Below are 17,447 nucleotides of genomic sequence, written 5' to 3'. Positions count from 1 at the left end.
GTGGGCTTCCATGTCTGAGCCGGGAACTATCAGTGTACATGGCGCTTTACAAAGCAGCAAACAACAACAAAAACAGCCATCTCTGCCAAAAAGTGTACAGTCTAAAACACACACATACCATGCATATGCACTCAGAGGGGAAATAAAAAGTAATACAAATAGAAAACTAATGCAATTCAATGATAAAGCAAGGTACCAAAACTAACGCAATACAGTATAATAAAGAGCAAACTGGCACATACACATGATCAAAATATACAAGATTAAAAAATGATATTAAGCTAGCATCCCAACAGCTTTGGAAAACAAGAAAGTCTTTCATTGGTATTTGAAAGCAGTAAGGGAAGGAGCAGTCCTCAAATGTTCAAGGAGGCAATTCCAGGAGTGTGGAAAACACCTTGGTCGCCTTCTGTAGTTAGTCTTTCATTCTTTTTGGCTACAGTGGATCCTTGTTATATGCTGGGGTTTGGTTCCAAGATCCCTCGTGTATAACAAAATCCGTGTATGCTCAAGTCCCATTAAGTATAATGATGTAGCAAAATGATGTCCCTAATAAAAAATGGAACATCAAGGTAAATTTATACTTTTTTGGAACATTTTCAAACCGTGTATGCTTGAATCCGTGTATAAAAAATCCGTGTATAAGAAGGGCCGACTGTATATGAAATCCACCAGATTAACCCATAGCTGTCATTCAAACACTATCTTTCCCATAGTCCTGTTTAGAAACAGGACGGGCAAATCCGGTCGTCCCAGGAGTTGCTGGATTGCAACTCCCATCAGCCCTAACAAGCATAGTCAGCCCTAGCCAGGAATGATAGGAATTACACTGTGACTGTATGCAGTTCTGGGAACTGTAGTTTTGTGAGACATTGAGCCTTCTCTGTCAGAGAGCTCTGGGGCCACAATAAACTACAATCCCCATTCCCCAGTATTCCCTAGCACTGACCAAGGACAAGCGGTCTCAAACTGGATTATTTCTGCCGGGTGTTTTGGACCTAAGTGGCTGATACAGAATATTAGCCGCTGTGTTCTGTAGTGTACTTCGATGGTGTGTCTGTCCAACCCCTAGATGGACCATGGCAGTTAGAAGTGGTACCAAAGTGGATTATTTCTACAGTGTGGACAAATTAGACTTCCCAGAATTCCACAGCAGTAAGCCATAGCTGTTAAAGTGGGGGTCAAACTGGATTAATTCTGCAGTGCGGGTTGGACCAATGTCCAAAACTGAAACCACGACGCCGTGGGTGGAGCCAGGGCAGTTACAACGGCGTCAAAGTGCCTTAATTCAACACTGTGTGACTTGTTTTCCCTCAAGGTAAAAATAAGCCTCTCTCTCCCCCCCCCTTTTCCCCCCCCCCTCCTTCCTCGGCGCTCGCGCCTCCAACGTTCGCTGCTACGTCACTGCGCCGCCGTCGCTGATTGGCTCCGCGCTCCCTTAAAAGGCAAGGGCCGGGCGCGCGCGGGCTCATTCGGCCCTTGGCGCGGGCTCGAGTCGAATCTTAAGGGAGCGTCTCAACTCTGTCCTTATGTCTGGCACCCGAGCGGCCACGGCGGCTTCCAACGACCGCGCCCCTCACCCGGGGGCAGGGGCTGCTGCTGCTGCTGCTGGCGGTGCTTTGAAGCGGCTGCGGAGCGAGCCTGGCGGCAACCGGGTCACTGTAGTCCTAGGGGCGCAGTGGGGGGACGAAGGGAAAGGGAAGGTGGTGGACCTCCTGGCCACCGAGGCCGACATCATCTGCAGGTGCCAGGTGCGTAGAGGAGGCCGGCCTCTGCTCCGGAGCTCTTTGAGAGGCACAGCTTTGTGGGGTGGCTGCTGTCGTCGTGTGCCTTCAAGCCCTTTCCGGTTTATTGTGACTCTAAGGCGAGCCTATCCTGGGTTTTCTTGGCAAGGTTTGCCATCCTCTGAGGCTGAGAGAGTGTGACTGGGGAAGGCAGGCTATTCACATAGACTAAGTAGACTAAATGAATAATATATATAATGATATTTAATATGTTATAATATATAATAATACATATATATATATATTATATAAAATATTTTATATATAAAACATTTTATATAATATATATTTATTTAGATATTATATAAAATAATAGTATGGACATATATATATAATAGACTAAAATGATAAATAAATAATATAGCGTATAATATTTTATAATACATAATATATAATAATATGAAATATATATGTAATATGTAATATAATAATAAATAAATAGACTAAATAAATAATATATAATAAACAAGCAAATAAATAAACAGACTAAATAAACAAATATTTGTTGTTGTTGTTGCTGTGTGCCTTCAGTTTTCTCCAACTTTTGGCATGCTCTCCTGGGGTTTTTCTTGGCAAGGTTCTCCTTTGGGGTTTTTGCCTTTGCCTTCCCCTGAGACTTGCCCAAGTTCACCCATTGGGTCAGATAATAACACTTGGATCCAGTGCCCATATAAAGGGTAGAAGCGATTTTGGTAGGATATGATGAATGTTAATGGTGTTGGTTGTTTGTTGTGTGCCTTCAAGCCATTTCTGACTTACTCTGAGCCTAAGGCCATGGGGCTTTCATGGCAAGATTTGTCCAGAGGAGGTTTAGCCATTGCCGTTCTTTGGGGCTGAGAGAGTGTGACTGGGAACGCAGATTATTTGTTGTTGCTTCTGTATGTCTTAGTTTTTCTCCAATTTATGTATGGCACCCTGTCATGGTTTTTTCTTGGTAAGTTTCTTCTGAGGGGGGCTGAGGGAGCGTGACTTGCGCAAGCTCACCCAGTGGGTTTCCATGACCAAGCCAGGAATCGAACTCTGGTCTCCAGAGTCATAGTCCAACACAAAGACCATTACACCATGCTGGCTCCCAAGAGGAACAGGGCTGTGTTTGAAAGTTGGCTTTGGAATACAGTAACTGTTTTTGCATGAATGTTTTGTTGTTTTTGTTCTTGTGTGCTTTCAAGTCATTTCCAACTTGTGGCGACTAAGGTGATCCTACTGTCATCAAGAGTATTTAAAGTGGTGTCAAACTGCATTGTTTCTACAGTATAGAGGTACACCCCAAATCTTCTTTAACCTCAATCGGTTTAATGGCCAAGCTGGGAATTTAACCTCCAGTCATAGTCCAACTCTTAAAGCACTATGCCACGCTGGCTCTTATGTAGATACATAATCTAATTAGGTTGAGGCTGTTGTATTTTGGCCACTTCATGAAAAAGCACAACTCATTGGAAAAGACAATAATGCTAGTAAAAAGGTTGAGGGCATAGAAGAGAGGAAGACCTCATGCCAGATGGATGGACTCTAAGGAGGAGGTCACAGGTATGAATTTGCAGAGCAGTGAAGGGGTCTTGTAAATGTCTCATCCATGGGGTCGCCATGAGTCAGGATCAGTTTGAAGGCGGTTAACAAGACGAAATATAATCTTGGAAATGGGATCCAAGTCTCTGCATAAAATTAATTTATTGCAAAAAAAAAAAAAAAAGCCTTTATTACACTCAACAGACCATTAAGGCAACATATTAAATACATATTAACACAATACAGTCAAAGGCATTTGTAGTTAAAGCACTTGCTATCTTATATCATAATATAAAATATCATTTATTAAACAAGTTAGTTGATGTAGGGAATTTATGTTTAAATGTTTCTTATAGCCCTTGTACACATAGCTTGAAGTTAATTTTATACAGAATATTTTTGATAATGTGGTGCATGAAACAATGTTCGGCCTCTGAGGGAGAGAGAAGGCTGGCCCAGTACCATCAGGGGCTGGCCTGAAGAGCGCCTCCCCCCCGAACTGTCACGTTCGGCCCTTGAGGGAAGAGCAGTCTGCCAATACACATGGGGCCTGCCTAAGACGGAGCGCCTCCCTCCCTAACTGTCATCGTTCGGCCGCTGAGGAGAGAGAAGGCTGGCCCTAACCATCAGGCTGGCTGAAGACGGAGGCCCCCCTCCCTAACGGTCAGTCATCGTTCGGCCTCTGAGGGAGAGAGAAGGTGGCCCAGTACCATCAGGGGCTGGCCTGAAGACGGAGGCGCCTCCCTCCCTACTGTCATCGTTCGGCCTCTGAGGGAGAGAGAAGGCTGGGCCCAGTACCATCAGGGGCTGCCAAACGGAGGCGCCTCCCCCCTAACTGTCATCGTTCGGCCTCTGAGGAGAGAAGGCTGGCCAGTACCATCAGGGGCTGGCCTGAAGACGGAGCGCCTCCCTCCCTAACGTCATCGTTCGGCCTCTGAGGGAGAGAAGAGGCTGGCCCAGTACCATCAGGGCTGGCCTGAAGACGAGGCGCCTCCCTCCCTAAGTCCCATCGTTCGGTCCTCTGGGAGAGAGAAGGCTGGCCCAGTAACCATCAGGGCTGGCCGAAGACGGAGGCGCCTCCCTCCCTAACTGTCACGTGTCGGCCTCTGAGGGAAGAGAAGCTGGCCCAGTACCATCAGGGGCTGGCCTGAAAGACGGAGGCCCTCCCTCCCTAACTGTCATCGTTCGGCCTCTGAGGGAGAGAGAAGGCTGGCCCAGTACCATCAGGGCTGGCCTAAGACGGAGGCGCCCTCCCTCCCTAACTGTCCATCGTTCGGCCTCTGAGGGAAGAGAAGCTGGCCCAGTACCATCAGGGGCTGGCCTGAAGAGAGGCCTCCCTCCCTAACTTCATCGTTCGGCCTCTGAGGGAATAGAAGGCTGGCCCAGTACCATCAGGGGCTGGCCTGAAACGAGGCGCCTCCCTCCCTACTGTCACTCGTTCGGCCTCTGGGAAGAGAGGCTGGCCCAGTACCATCAGGGGCTGGCCTGAAGACGGAGGCCCTCCCTCCCTAACTGTCACGTCGTCCCTCTGAGGAGAGAAGGCTGGCCCAGTACATCGGGGCTGCCTGAAGAGAGATCCTCCCTCCCTAACTGCTCATCGTCCCTCTGAGGGAGAGAGAAGGCTGGCCCCAGTACCATCGTGCTGGCCTGAAGACGGAGGGCCTCCCCCTCCCTACTGTCATCGTTCGGCCTCTGAGGAAGAGAGAAGCTGGCCCAGTACCACATCAGGGCTGGCTGAAGACAGGCTCCTCCCTCCCTAACTGTCCATCGTTCGGGTGCCTCTGAGGGAGAGAGAGGCTGGCCCAGTACCATCGGGCTGGCCTGAAGACGAGGCGCCTCCCTCCCTAACTGTCATCGTTCGACCTCTGAGGGAGAGAAGGTGGCCCAGTACCATCAGGGTGCCCTAAGACGGAGCGCCTCCCTCCCTAACTGTCATCGTTCGCCTCTGAGGGAGAGAAAGCTGGCCCAGTACCCCAGGGCTGGCCTGAAGACGGGGCGGCCTCCCTCCCTACTGTCATCGTTCGGCCTCTGAGGGAGAGAAAGGCGGCCCATACCATCAGGGGCTGGCCTGAGACGGAGGCGCCTCCCTCCCTAACTGTCCATCGTTCGGACCCCGTCCTTAGAGAGAGAAGCTGGCCCAGTACCATCAGGGGCTGGCCTGAAGACGAGGCGCCTCCCTCCCAACTGTCATCGTTCGGCCCTGAAGAGAAAGGCTGGCCCAGTACATCAGGGCTGGCCTGAAACGGAGGCGCCTCCCCCCTCCCACTGCATCGTTCTCCTCTGAGGGAGAGAATGCTGCCCAGTAACCATCAGGGGCTGGCCTGAAGAGGAGCACCTCCCTCCCTAACTGTCAATCGTTCGCCTCTGAGGGAAGAGCAAGCGTGCCATACAATCCTGCTGCCTGAAGACAGCCCTCCCTCCCTACTCGTCCACGTTCCCTCCTGAGACACTCGCCCCGTCCCCTCCGGGGCTGGCCTCCCCACACCCTCCCTCCCTACCTGCCCCCATCGTTCGCCCCATCTAGCGACCCCGCTCCCACTACCATCACCGCGCCGAAACCAACCTCCCTCCCTCAACTTCATCTCGTTCGCCTGCTGAGGGAGAGAGAAGGCTGCCCAGTACCACAGGGGCTGGCCCTACACAGGCACGCCTCCCTCCCTAACTGTCCGCGTTCTGCAAAAGCGTGTTGTCTGCGCACCTACACTTCGTACGACCAATTACTCAGACCCGCATGCGAGGGATATAGTACAGCAGCGCCCAGTACCACTTCAGCGTTCTGTCCCGCATCAGCACTTACGGGGAGAGACGTAGGCGGACCTCCTCCTAACTGTCATCGTTCGGAAAAACAGAAAGTGAACTTAATGTAGAATAGTGCACGAATTAGATCGGGCCTGCCCTCCTCATCTGAGGGAACCTAATAGATAGGCTGGCCCGCGTAAAACCACAACAGGGCTGGCCTGAAGACGGGCCCCTCCCGCCCATCACTGATCATCCGTATCGGAACAGAGAAGGGTATAGAGCAACTCCGGGAATGTAGTGAGCCATATAATCAAGTCTATTAACTACTAAAGAAAATCACATTATCGTATTAGCCCTCTAGGGAAGAGAAGGCTGGCCCAGTACCTCAGTGGCTGGCCGGAAGAGGAGGCGCCTCCCTCACCCTAACTGTCATCCGTTTTCGGCCTCTGAGGGAATAGAGAAGGCTGGCCCAGTAACCATCAGGGGCTGGCGCTGAAGACGATGCCCGCCTTCCCTCGCCTAACTGCCGATCTTTTTAAGTTGCGCTCTGAGGGATAAGATAGCTGGGCCCAGTACCATCAGGGTCGGCTGGGCCCTGATTGTAAAGACGTATGGCGGGCCGATCCACTCACTCCCTAACTGCCCATCGTTTGGCCTCTGAAGCGGGAGAGAGAAGGCTGCCCAGTACCAATCAGGGGCTAGTCTTAAAAAGAGGCGCCTCGCCCCCCTAACGGCCCGCCCGCAGTTTTCCCTGGCAGGAGCGGGCCCAGATATACTATTCCTTGCCTCCTTTGCCGCCGGAGCGGCGTTTTTCTTCTCCATTGGAGATCTGTAAAGCTTACGTAATCGTATTTTTCATTTTGTTTGTAAACCGCCGTGATCAGAGGAACGGCGGTATATAAATAAAATTTCAATCAATCAATCAATGTTTGTGTATACTGAACCATCAGAAGGCAAAAGTGTTGTTGTCTCAGCCATTCATGTGGACAACAATATTTTAAATAATTTTGTGCATGAAACAAAGTTTGTGTATGTGAAACCATCACAAAGCAAAGGTGTCACTGTCTCAGCCAAGCAGTTTGTGATTTTGGGATATTTTGGAATTCTAGGTAAGGGAGACTCAAGCTGTAGTAGTTTTTCTTTTAAGTTTACAAGCTTATTCTTTTACTCTGCTTCTGACAAAGAATGACTTGTGTCCTTGAGTCACAAACCATTTACTCAGCAACCCACAGGCAGACCTGCAGAACCCAGTTAGCAAGGAAGTTCCTCGTTTTGACAGAATGGTGACTGAGAAGCAGGAGCCAAGAGAAGTCATTGAATTTTATGCAGAGGGATCCTGGAACACCTTTGAGACTAATTGAAAGGCTAGCATGAGCTTTTGTAGACTTGAGCCTATTTCCTCAGATTCATGCATTCAGAAATAGGCTCAGGTCTATGAAAGGTCATGCTACCAGCTTCCTTCTCTCAGGGCCAAAACACACTGCAAAAATAATCCAGTTTGAGACTGCTTTAACTGCCTCATCCATGTAGTCTGTTGTAGCACCAGAGCTTTCTGACAGAGAAGGCTAAATGCCTCACAAAACTACAGTTCCCAGAATTCCCTGTCTTAGAGCCAGGGCTGTTAAAGTGGTCTCAAACTGGATTATTTCTGCAGTGTGATTTGGCTCTCAGTTAATCTCAGTCGTGCACTGATTTGCCAGACTGGCATGGCTATGCCTTTGAATCGAATTTTATACCCACAATTGGGATTGATTTTACTGTTTGCATTTTTTCCTGAATAAATTAGAAACTAATTGGTCTCTGTAGATTGGCCTTTTATGCACTGAGCTAAAAGCTTATTTTAAAGTTCAGTTTGTTCACCCACAGCATTGTATGTGGTTTCAATTTGTGGTTCAAAAATGAGAAATTAGACTTCATCTTCAAATGTGACGTTACTTTTGCAGGGAGTGCAAACATTAATCAAACATTTTCTATTATTGTGGGTCATAGAAAAGGTTGGGAACTACTGCTCTACGTGGTTCCTGTCCTGTGTCATCCTCCCTGCAGCCCTGTGAGGAGGAGGGTGAGACTCAGAGCCTGACAGAGTTTTTAAGGATTATCTAGCTCGCATGGTGCAGTGATTTGAGTGTTGGACTACGACTCTGGAGACCAGGGTTCAGTTCCCTGCTTGGCCATGAAACTCACTGGGGCAAGTCACATACTCTCAGCCTCAGAGGAAGGCTTCCTCTGAACAAACCTTGCCAAGAAAACCCCATGATACATCATCATAAGTCTGAAAGGACTTGAAGATAACACAACAGAGAGAGTGAGCTTTTTGGTTCAACTTCTGCAGAGATTTGAACCCAGATCGCTTTTTCTTGCGTTCTTTCCTGGGTGCCTGCCTTTTTTTCTCCGCCACATTTTCCTGTCTGCCCCCCCCCCCCCCCCCTTTTTTTTTTTTTTTTTTTTTTTCCCCCCCCCCCCCCCCCCTTTGCTTTCTTTCTCATCAGTCTTGAATAGCCTGGTACTATAGAAAGGAACTCTCTGATCCCATCTGCAGACTGAATGCCACTTGGAGAAGGAGGAAAAAACCAGCCCCCTGGCTATGAATAGAAACAGCTGAGCCTTGGTGATAAATGACATAAGATCCCCGAGGTCCAGACAAGCATGATGTGTGTGGCTCACCCTGAGTGCGGTGTGGCTGGACTACTGGGAATGGACACTTGTAGCAGGTGTCAGTGGATGGCCTTCTGCAAAAAGAAATGTTGCTGAAGGTGATGAGGAAAGCAGGGGAGAGTTATTAGTGGCATTGCTGTGCCCAGTAGTCTTATCAGATCAGACAGGATTCCAGTGCCAGTCTTTCCATTGCTAACTTTATTTTTAAAAAGTCATTTTCTCCAATCAGTGAGAACAAAAAGAAGCACAAATTCTGGCTAAAACAAACACGATTAACTAGTAATGCATGCAGAGAATGGTTTTAGCAGGATTAATTTATTTGTTCAGAAGTTTTTCTGATGGCTGAACTTGCCAGTTGCCCCATGAGCTTTTATTACAATATTCTATAGGTTATTTGGCATTCTTTTAAGCATTGGTTTTTTGGTGTTGGTTGACTTTTAACTACCAGGAACTGTTTTGTGGTTGTTTTTACAAATAAAAATCCTAAGTACTGTAATTGCAGTAAGTTCAAAGGAAATGATGGGTTTCTACCAGAACAAAGCTCCCATCTGAAAGCAGCCCATGATACTCTGGGCGTATTCCTTAGGCAACTAGATATTAGCAGTTCATCGATTTATTTTGTTTTCTTCCTTTTCTTTTAGGGATGGGAGCTAGTCACCTTTTAACCATACCCCTTTAAAGACCTATGGTGTTTTTTTAAAAACAAACAAACATTTACATTACATTTATTATGCAAATAGCCAGCATAGAAAACTACATTTTCCCAAAAGATAATGAGTGAGTAATTTAATGGCTTAGAAAGCCATGGTTTAGGAATACAGGTTGACTTACATAGAATTGCACTGCCAGTTCCCAGGAAGTTACGTTACATTCAAAGCAGCATTTAAGTCCAGGAGAAGCAAATACTGTATGAGGGTTTAATGTTAAAAAAAAAGCCAGGTTTTCAGATGCTGAAGTGTATTTAAAATCATAATGGAGTTTCAGGTAGAATCTATTGCACAGAATACAAAAGGTACAAATGACTCCAAGGGGAAACCGCTTGGTTAATGATTAAATTCAAGGAAGCTAGAAAAAGGAGGAAGACTTTATTTTAAAAAGAAGTCATTTTCTCCAAAGGGAAAGAACAAAAAGCAGCACAAATTGTGCTAAAAGAAACACAAGGAACCAGTCGTGAATGCAGATAATGTTCTCTAAAGTCTTTTTAAGTTAATTTTTTAAAATGTGGTTAGATCAGTGCTAAGAGAACTAGTGTGGTGTATGGCATAATTGCTTGAGCATTGGACTACGAATGAAGACCAGGGTTCAATTTCTGCTCTGCCATGAAACCCACTGGGTGACCTTGGGTCAGTCACACACTCTCAGCTTCAGGGGAAGGCAATAGCAAACCTCCTCTGAACAAATCTTACTGAGAAAACCCATGATAGGTTTGTCTTAGGGTCACCATAAATCAGAAACGACTTGAAGGCACACAACATACACACTATGTAGATTAGCGCTACCCAGAATGGTGGTCTCTTGGTTGTCTGCCAGTCTGTGCCAAGTTTCCAAGAAAGAAAGGAACATTTGTAGCCTTATAGTTACAGTTCATAGAATTCAAATGTGAAATGTTGACAAACAAACAAAAGAATCTGCAGTTTGATCCTAAAATAAATGTATTTGGCAGAGGCTTGGAAGACACTCACTAAAATGTCATTAAGAAAAAGGCTTTATAGCGTCTGACTTTGGAGCATCTTGCAGATAAATCTTATCATATCATCATTTGTACTATGATACATTGGGCCCTTGGTATCCATTGGGGTTTGGTTCCAAGACCCTCCATAGATGCCAAAATCTGTGGATGCTCAAGTCACATTACATGCAATGGGGTAGTAAATTGGTGTCCCTTATATAAAATGGCAAAATCAAGGTTCCCTTTTTGATTTTTTAAAAAATACTTCCAAGCCACGCGGGGTTAATTCCGTGGATATGAAGCACCAACTGTATTCCCTCTTGTGTAATATAAAAGTTCCACATAACTCTGGGAAAAGCTTTCAGAGGCGAATGTTGACAAGTACTTCAATAATTAAACAAAAATTGAAGTTCCACATTCTTGTAGATATGATACTTAATACAACCCATTATTGGTGTTTTATAGGAATGACCTAAGAAATCCTTGTCTCTCAGAGGAAGAAAATCCAGGTGGCAGAACTTTGGAGATAAAAAAGAAAACATATGCTAAGGCAGAAGTCTGACATGCGCTTACTTGGCGGAACGTGCTTTGGCCTAAATGTAATGTGCCTAAGTCAGTGGTTCCCAACCTATAGGTCGGGACCCCTTTGGGGGGTCGAATGACCCTTTCATGGGGGTCGCCTAAGACCATCAGAAAACACATGTTTACATGTGGCAATGAAAATAATTTTATGGTTGGGGGTCACCACAACATGAAGAACTGTCTTAAAGGGTCGCAGCATTAGGAAGGTTGAGAACCACTGGCCTAAGTGCTAGCATGGTGGAATTTATGCTTTTCTTCCCCACTGTAGCCCTTCATGACAGGTTTTGGGGTGCCCTAAAAGACAGTGGAAGGCATTGTCTCCTTCTGGGTCTACAGTTCTGTTTGTTGAACCACTTTCTTAGGTGCACAGTGGTGTGGGAATGTAGCATGTATGGGTTTCCTTCGGAGTGAGCATGCATTGGATTTTGCTATAAATGTGTTGTTGTTTGCCCTCAAGTAGTTTCCAACTGTCACAGAGTTTTCTTGACAAGTTTCTTCAGAGGCATTTGCCATTGCCATCCTCTCAGGCTGTGAGACTGTGACTTGCCCAAGGTCACCCAGTGGGTTTTTGTGGCTGAGCGGGAATTTGAACCCTGATCTCCCAGAGTCATATTCTAACACTCAAACACCATGCTGGCTGGCTCCATGCTATAGATACCTCATCCTTTATTAAAAGCCCCTTTATCTTTTAACTGGCCCTGTCAGAGGGTAGGGAAGAGTTAACACCTGCATATTCATATTTACAAACTCTGAGTGGCACAGGGATTGGATGCGGTACTGCAGCCCCAAGGTTATGAGTTCGATCCCAGGCAGGGCTCCAAGGTTGACTCAGCCTTTCGATCCTTTCATAGGTCGGTAAAATGAGTACCCAGCTTGTTGGGGGCAATTGGCTTACAGATTGTAAACCACTTAGAGAGTGCTGAGTTCACTGATAAGCGGTATACAAATGTGAATACTGTTGCTTAATGTACATGCTACAAATATGCTTGTTTATTGAGATCTGCTGGAGAGGTCCTTCTTTCTGTCCTGCCACCCTTACAGGTATATCTAGTGGGAATGTGGGAAGGCCAGATAGATGGCTCTGGAACTCCCTATCAAGAGAGATTAGACTGGTATGTTACCTGTTAGCCTTCTGCAGGTTAAGACTTTTTAATTATTATTTCAGCAGGCCTTTGAGGACCGACTGCTCAAGGGGACTGGGTCTTGCAGAATTGTGCTCTCCTATATGTATTTTGTTTATTTGTTGTTTTTAAGAGTTAAGTTTTCAACTGGTTTCAAGTTCATAGTTATATTTTTAACTTTCGTATTTGGTGTATATATTAGCTATGCCTCTTAACTATTATAAGCTGCCTTGAGTCCCAAATGGGGAAAAAGTTGGGATAGAAATCATCATCACCATCATCATCAAGAAATCCCACACATCTCAGCTGCAAGGAACTTGTAGTTCACTTTCTGGAAAGTGAGATATAAATAAACTGGGTAAGGATTTCATGCAGATATACATAGGCAGAATCCCAAAGAATTGTTTCAGTCCCTTTCTTAGTGTTTGGCTGCGGTTCCCTTCATGTTAAAAAAAAACTGGAGAAGCTAAAAGTCTTTCATAGTATTAATATATTTAATTGGGCTTATTTGTTGTATCTCTCCTTCCTCCAAGAGACTGAGTCATGCAGGGTTTTCTCATTTTATTTATACATACAACAACTTACACATACTTTCAGGTAATCTTAAAACCAAAAAGAGTGTTGTTAAAATAGATAGAAATACAGCACCTGTTAAGCACTCACTTGCATCTGAATAACAAGACTCACCAGTGGAGAGTTCTTGCATCTGTGGAGGATTTAGAACTACATGGTGACATTGCTATTTTAAACTTGGGCTTCTCCTTTGGGTACTGATAAAGTGGCTCCAGGATCACCAGTATTATATGAGAAGGTCAAGTTTAAGGTTATAAAAGTTCTGTAAGAAAACAAGGCTGGCTTTCAGTACCCTTGGAAATAAGTGTATTATTCTGGGTAACAATTGAAGAGCCAGTAACTAAAAATGAAGTTCAATTTTTTCTACTCACTTTGTTTGCTTCACTTTATTTTCTTTCTTTCTGATATTTGTAGATTTCCAGTGTGTGTGTGTGTGTGTGTGTGTTAATAGTACAAGGGTGAAAAGTAACTGAGGCATTTCTGGATGTGCAGACTGTTCTGCAGCTCTTGGCAATGTATGCGAGAGAGAGAGAGAGAGTAGATAAGAGATTGTTATAATCAAATGTATACACTATTCTAATCTGTTGATTTTTCATTTTATGTTTTGCAGACATAGAAATACAAAATGAATTGCTTATACAATCTACATAACAGTAGCTGTTTGTCTTTCTGTTGTATCAGTTAAGAGTACTGTATAGCGATATGCTTTCCCAGATTTTACCATTTAGATTTGCCATTATTGTATGTGACTCTCTGCAAAAAGGGTCTTGGGGAAGAGGGAGTTGGTATAAAACCCTCCAGTGTGTAGTGGGATGAGTATTGGACCTAAGACTCCAGGAGACCAGGGTTCAAATTTCCTCTCAGCCACAGAAGCCCACTGGGTGAATGGGCAATTCAAACTCTCAGCCCAAGAGCAAGGCAATGGCAAATCTGAATAAATCTTGACAAGAAAATCCTATGATAAGGTTACCATAAATTGGAGGCAACTTGAAGACAAGAACAAAAACAATGGTTAAGGAATTCAGGAAATATGCCTGGGCCCTACCACACTGTCTTCGTCTGAGTGGGCTTTGCTGGAAGTCATGTGACATCTGCATCCTTATCAGTGACAACCTAAGCCTGCAATTTCCAATTTTGGAAGCAAATTTAATTGAAGAGTGTCATCTAGCAAAAAGATTTTGGACTTACTGTATATACTCAGCTATAAATCGACCTCATGTATAAGTCAAGGGTAGGTTTTGGGGGCAAAATTATGAATTTTGATATGACCCATGGATAAGTTGAGGGTAAAACTTAGGGGCATGTGACAAAGGATCTAAAAGGATGAAGCAATTAAAACAATGCCAGACAACTTACAAAATTTCAGCAGGCACAACTGTTTGTTCCCATCCGAAAGCCTGGATGGGGTGGGGTGGGGTGGTCAGTGCTCCCAGGACAGATTATGCTCTTGCTTTTCAGCAGGGCATGGTTTCTTTTTTTAAAAAGAGTTAAAGTACAATACTTACTTTGACCCATAGATAAGTCAACTCAGGTTTTTGGGGTCAATTTTTTGACTAAAATTAATGTTTAGGCTTATACATGAGTAGATGCAATATGCTTCTTACCTGCCACCTGCCCCCCTTTTTTAAACTATCTACTCTGATGAAGAACTCAAAAGTTAGCACTGTTAGGTTGAATTATACTTAGAATAATACAACCTTAGAGCTAAAAGGGACCACAGGGATCATTTAGGGAACCCTGGTAGTGCAGTGGTTAAATGCCAGTACTGAAGCCACTAAGGTTGTGAGTTTGATCCCAGGGCTCCAAGGTTGACTCAGCCTTCCATCCTTTCGTAGGCCAATAAAATGAGTACCCAACTTGTTGGGGGCAACTGACTTACAGATTCTAAACTTCGTCGAGTTCACTGATAAGCAGAATAGAAATGTAAATGCTATTGCTATTTAGTCCAGCCACAAAGGAAGATACAGCTAAAGCACTCCTGAAAGAACTTGACCGTAACAAAGGTCTCACTTGTCTTTGGATTTTGTTTTGTTCTTTTGGATCAACATTCAACATAAATATTTTCTTTTCAATAGTTCTTTTCTCTTAAAGTCAAACCATGTATCACTTTTCCTTGGTGGTTGTATCTACATAACGAGGAAAAGGATTGAGCAAAGTGGAAAGCTTTGTGTTGAAAAAGTGCTTACGTTGTTATCACCAGCTATGCCAAGGTGGAAGAAGTTTCTCACCAATAACTGAAATAATCATATCTTCTGAAGAAATGTTTTTGTGCAAAAAATTTTAAATTGCTATCTAGCAAGTTGCACTAGCAGGGAGGTTGGACAAAATTAGTGGTTCTCCAATTTTGGTCCTCCTGGCATTTTGAACTTCAGCCTCCCAAGTCCTTGACTGTTAGCCAAGCTGGTTGAGACTTCTTGGGCATGAAGTCCAAAAGTTATAGAACCATTGGATTACAATGAGAACTGTCCTGATTTATTCTGTGTTTCATATGTTCATGTGAGCACCTTGAGAAGTGGCTTATGGATTTTGGAAAGAATAACTTAAAAACCGTAAGGATACTAAAGCAAGTTATAAAGTCACACACAAAAAAGAGATCAATTAAGAATAAATACTGTCAGCAAGGCTGGATTTGGTGTAACTCAGTGGTCTGGATCCAGCCTCAGACTGACATCCTGTACTGTACTCCCATATGTGGGAATATATCACATTAAACTCAGTAATATTTGTCACAATAAATTTGCCTCACTTGTTTCAGTGCGATTAAAGTGTGCTAACTTAGTCTGGATCTAGCCACTCTACCCATACAGTATATTAGTCCACTTCAAGATATAAATATTTAAAATAATGAAATGTTGGGCACAGTATTGGAATCCAAATGGGTGAGTTCTTTATTGTTAGAAGTAGAAGTTAAAATGATTTACTTAAAATGATTTTCTTTTCCCCTTCTTTCTTATTTTTTTTCTTTATTTGACAGGGTGGAAATAATGCAGGCCATACTGTGGTTGTTGATGGGAAAGAATATGATTTTCACCTCTTTCCTAGTGGTATCATTAATCCAAAGGCAATTTCATTTATTGGTAAGTATCACTGTCCAGTGTGCAGATTTGGACACTAGTTGGACAATAATTAGTGATGATGTTTGTAACTGTGCTTTTTGAATGCTGAAGTTCGATGCAGATTGATACCAAATAGAAAGATAAGATTCAATTCTCCCCTCCCCACCCTTTGTGAAAGTAAATGTGATTTCTCCATTGGCCATATGCGGTTTCCCATGGATGTTTCAATTAAAAGTGATTGCATGCGGATCACTCTATGACCATGTGATCATAGGTAGAAAAGAAAGGAATGGCTGTTATAATTCCACTTTATTACTCATCAGTTATTCATCTTCCTGCATCTTCAGGATGATTTGCACTTGCTTCAGTAATTTTAATTAGCAGTTTTATAAAAAGGAAAATGAATCCATGTATCAGAGTAGCTGCTGAAAACAGAGTCCATTAACAGCTGGGCTTTTCCCTTGCTTGCTTAAGCACAAGCAGTTGTACCTGCAATTAGTGTGACAGGTATCTTGGGCCAGTGTGTCATTTAGCTAGGACTGATGGCAGCTGCAATATAGCATCATCTGGAGTACCTCACTTTGCCTATTCTTGCTATTGAGTATCACATGTGTAAACTGATTGTTGTGTGTGCCTCCAGGTCATTTTTTTACTTAAGGCGAACCTATCATGGAGTTTTCTTGCAAGAGTTGTTCAGAGGAGGTTTGCCATTGCCTTCCCCTGAGGCTGAGAGCATGTAGCTTGCACAAGGTCACCCAGTGGGTTTCATGGCTAGGTGGGGAATTCAACCCTCAATCTCCAAAGTCATTGTTTCACAATCAAACCACAACACCAAGCTGGCTCTCTTGTAATTTGAGATACTGACACACATAATTCTTCCTTTCCGAATTCAGGCGTCTGATCCCTGTACTTTCAGAAATGAAGAAGATGCAACATATGTTGTCCTGTGATTTTTGAAATGTTTGATCCCCTTTCCAACTAATTTGAAGTTGGATCAATTATCCATTTGAAATGAGAGCTATTAAACCTGCTTTAAGGTAGACAGTTTTGTGCCAGATTCATATGTGATGGGAGCAACAGCACCTTTGTTGCTTCAGTGCAGTTTGTTCATCTTTGTGTTGGTAAAACTGCAAACAAGTCTTAAGAGGAATTTAAGGATTGGTATAATGGTTATTAGTGTCACAGGGGCATAGATGCTCCCTCACTTAAATCAATAAAATATCCCTTATGTGACTCAGTTTTGGCTTCAATGTTCTTTTGTATCTTGCAGCATTGCTGGCAAAGTAGTTTGGGAGGCAAATGTTGCAGGAATATATATTATTATGGGAGATGGTTTGGGAGAGGATGTTTCTTAGAGGGCCAATCTATAACAGCCTACGTTAAGATTTCAATTTTGAGGAGCTGAGAAAACATTTTTGACCCAAATGTGTTTTGTAATGTTTTGTGTGTGATATTACTGTTATATCATTTAAAAAAACAAACAACCAAACCTTATGTATGTAACTTTCAGGAAATGGGGTAGTTATACATTTGCCGGGCTTATTTGAAGAAGCTGAAAAAAATGAGAAGAAAGGTGTGTATATAATACTTCGATAGTTTTTTCTTTAAAGTGTGGGTTATATGTTTTCAGTTAACTTCATCTTTTCCATGGAAACTTAAAGTTCTGTAGTAGAGAAGCTGGTCCATTGATAAAAACTACTATCGACTCTCCATCAGTACCAAAATCCATGCATATCCAACTCCCATTAAATACAATGGCACA

General features: G+C 43.9%; 1 protein-coding gene across 1 annotated transcript in view; it reads left to right on the top strand.

Moving 5' to 3' along the window:
- The first annotated feature begins 1,486 nt into the window (after positions 1-1,486).
- Positions 1,487-17,447, top strand: part of ADSS1 (adenylosuccinate synthase 1) — a 32,843-nt gene continuing 16,882 nt past the window's right edge. Inside the window, exons 1-3 of the mRNA XM_042468900.1 lie at positions 1,487-1,751; positions 15,604-15,706; positions 17,196-17,258. Coding sequence (XP_042324834.1) covers positions 1,530-1,751; positions 15,604-15,706; positions 17,196-17,258 — 388 coding nt within the window. The 5' untranslated portion in view covers positions 1,487-1,529. The remainder of the gene's footprint in view (positions 1,752-15,603; positions 15,707-17,195; positions 17,259-17,447) is intronic.

This window comes from Sceloporus undulatus, chromosome 1, assembly GCF_019175285.1.
Source record: "Sceloporus undulatus isolate JIND9_A2432 ecotype Alabama chromosome 1, SceUnd_v1.1, whole genome shotgun sequence".
Classification (NCBI taxonomy): Eukaryota; Metazoa; Chordata; class Lepidosauria; order Squamata; family Phrynosomatidae; genus Sceloporus; species Sceloporus undulatus.
Note: the sequence above shows the minus strand (reverse complement) of the source record. Positions and strands in the feature narration are given on the sequence as shown.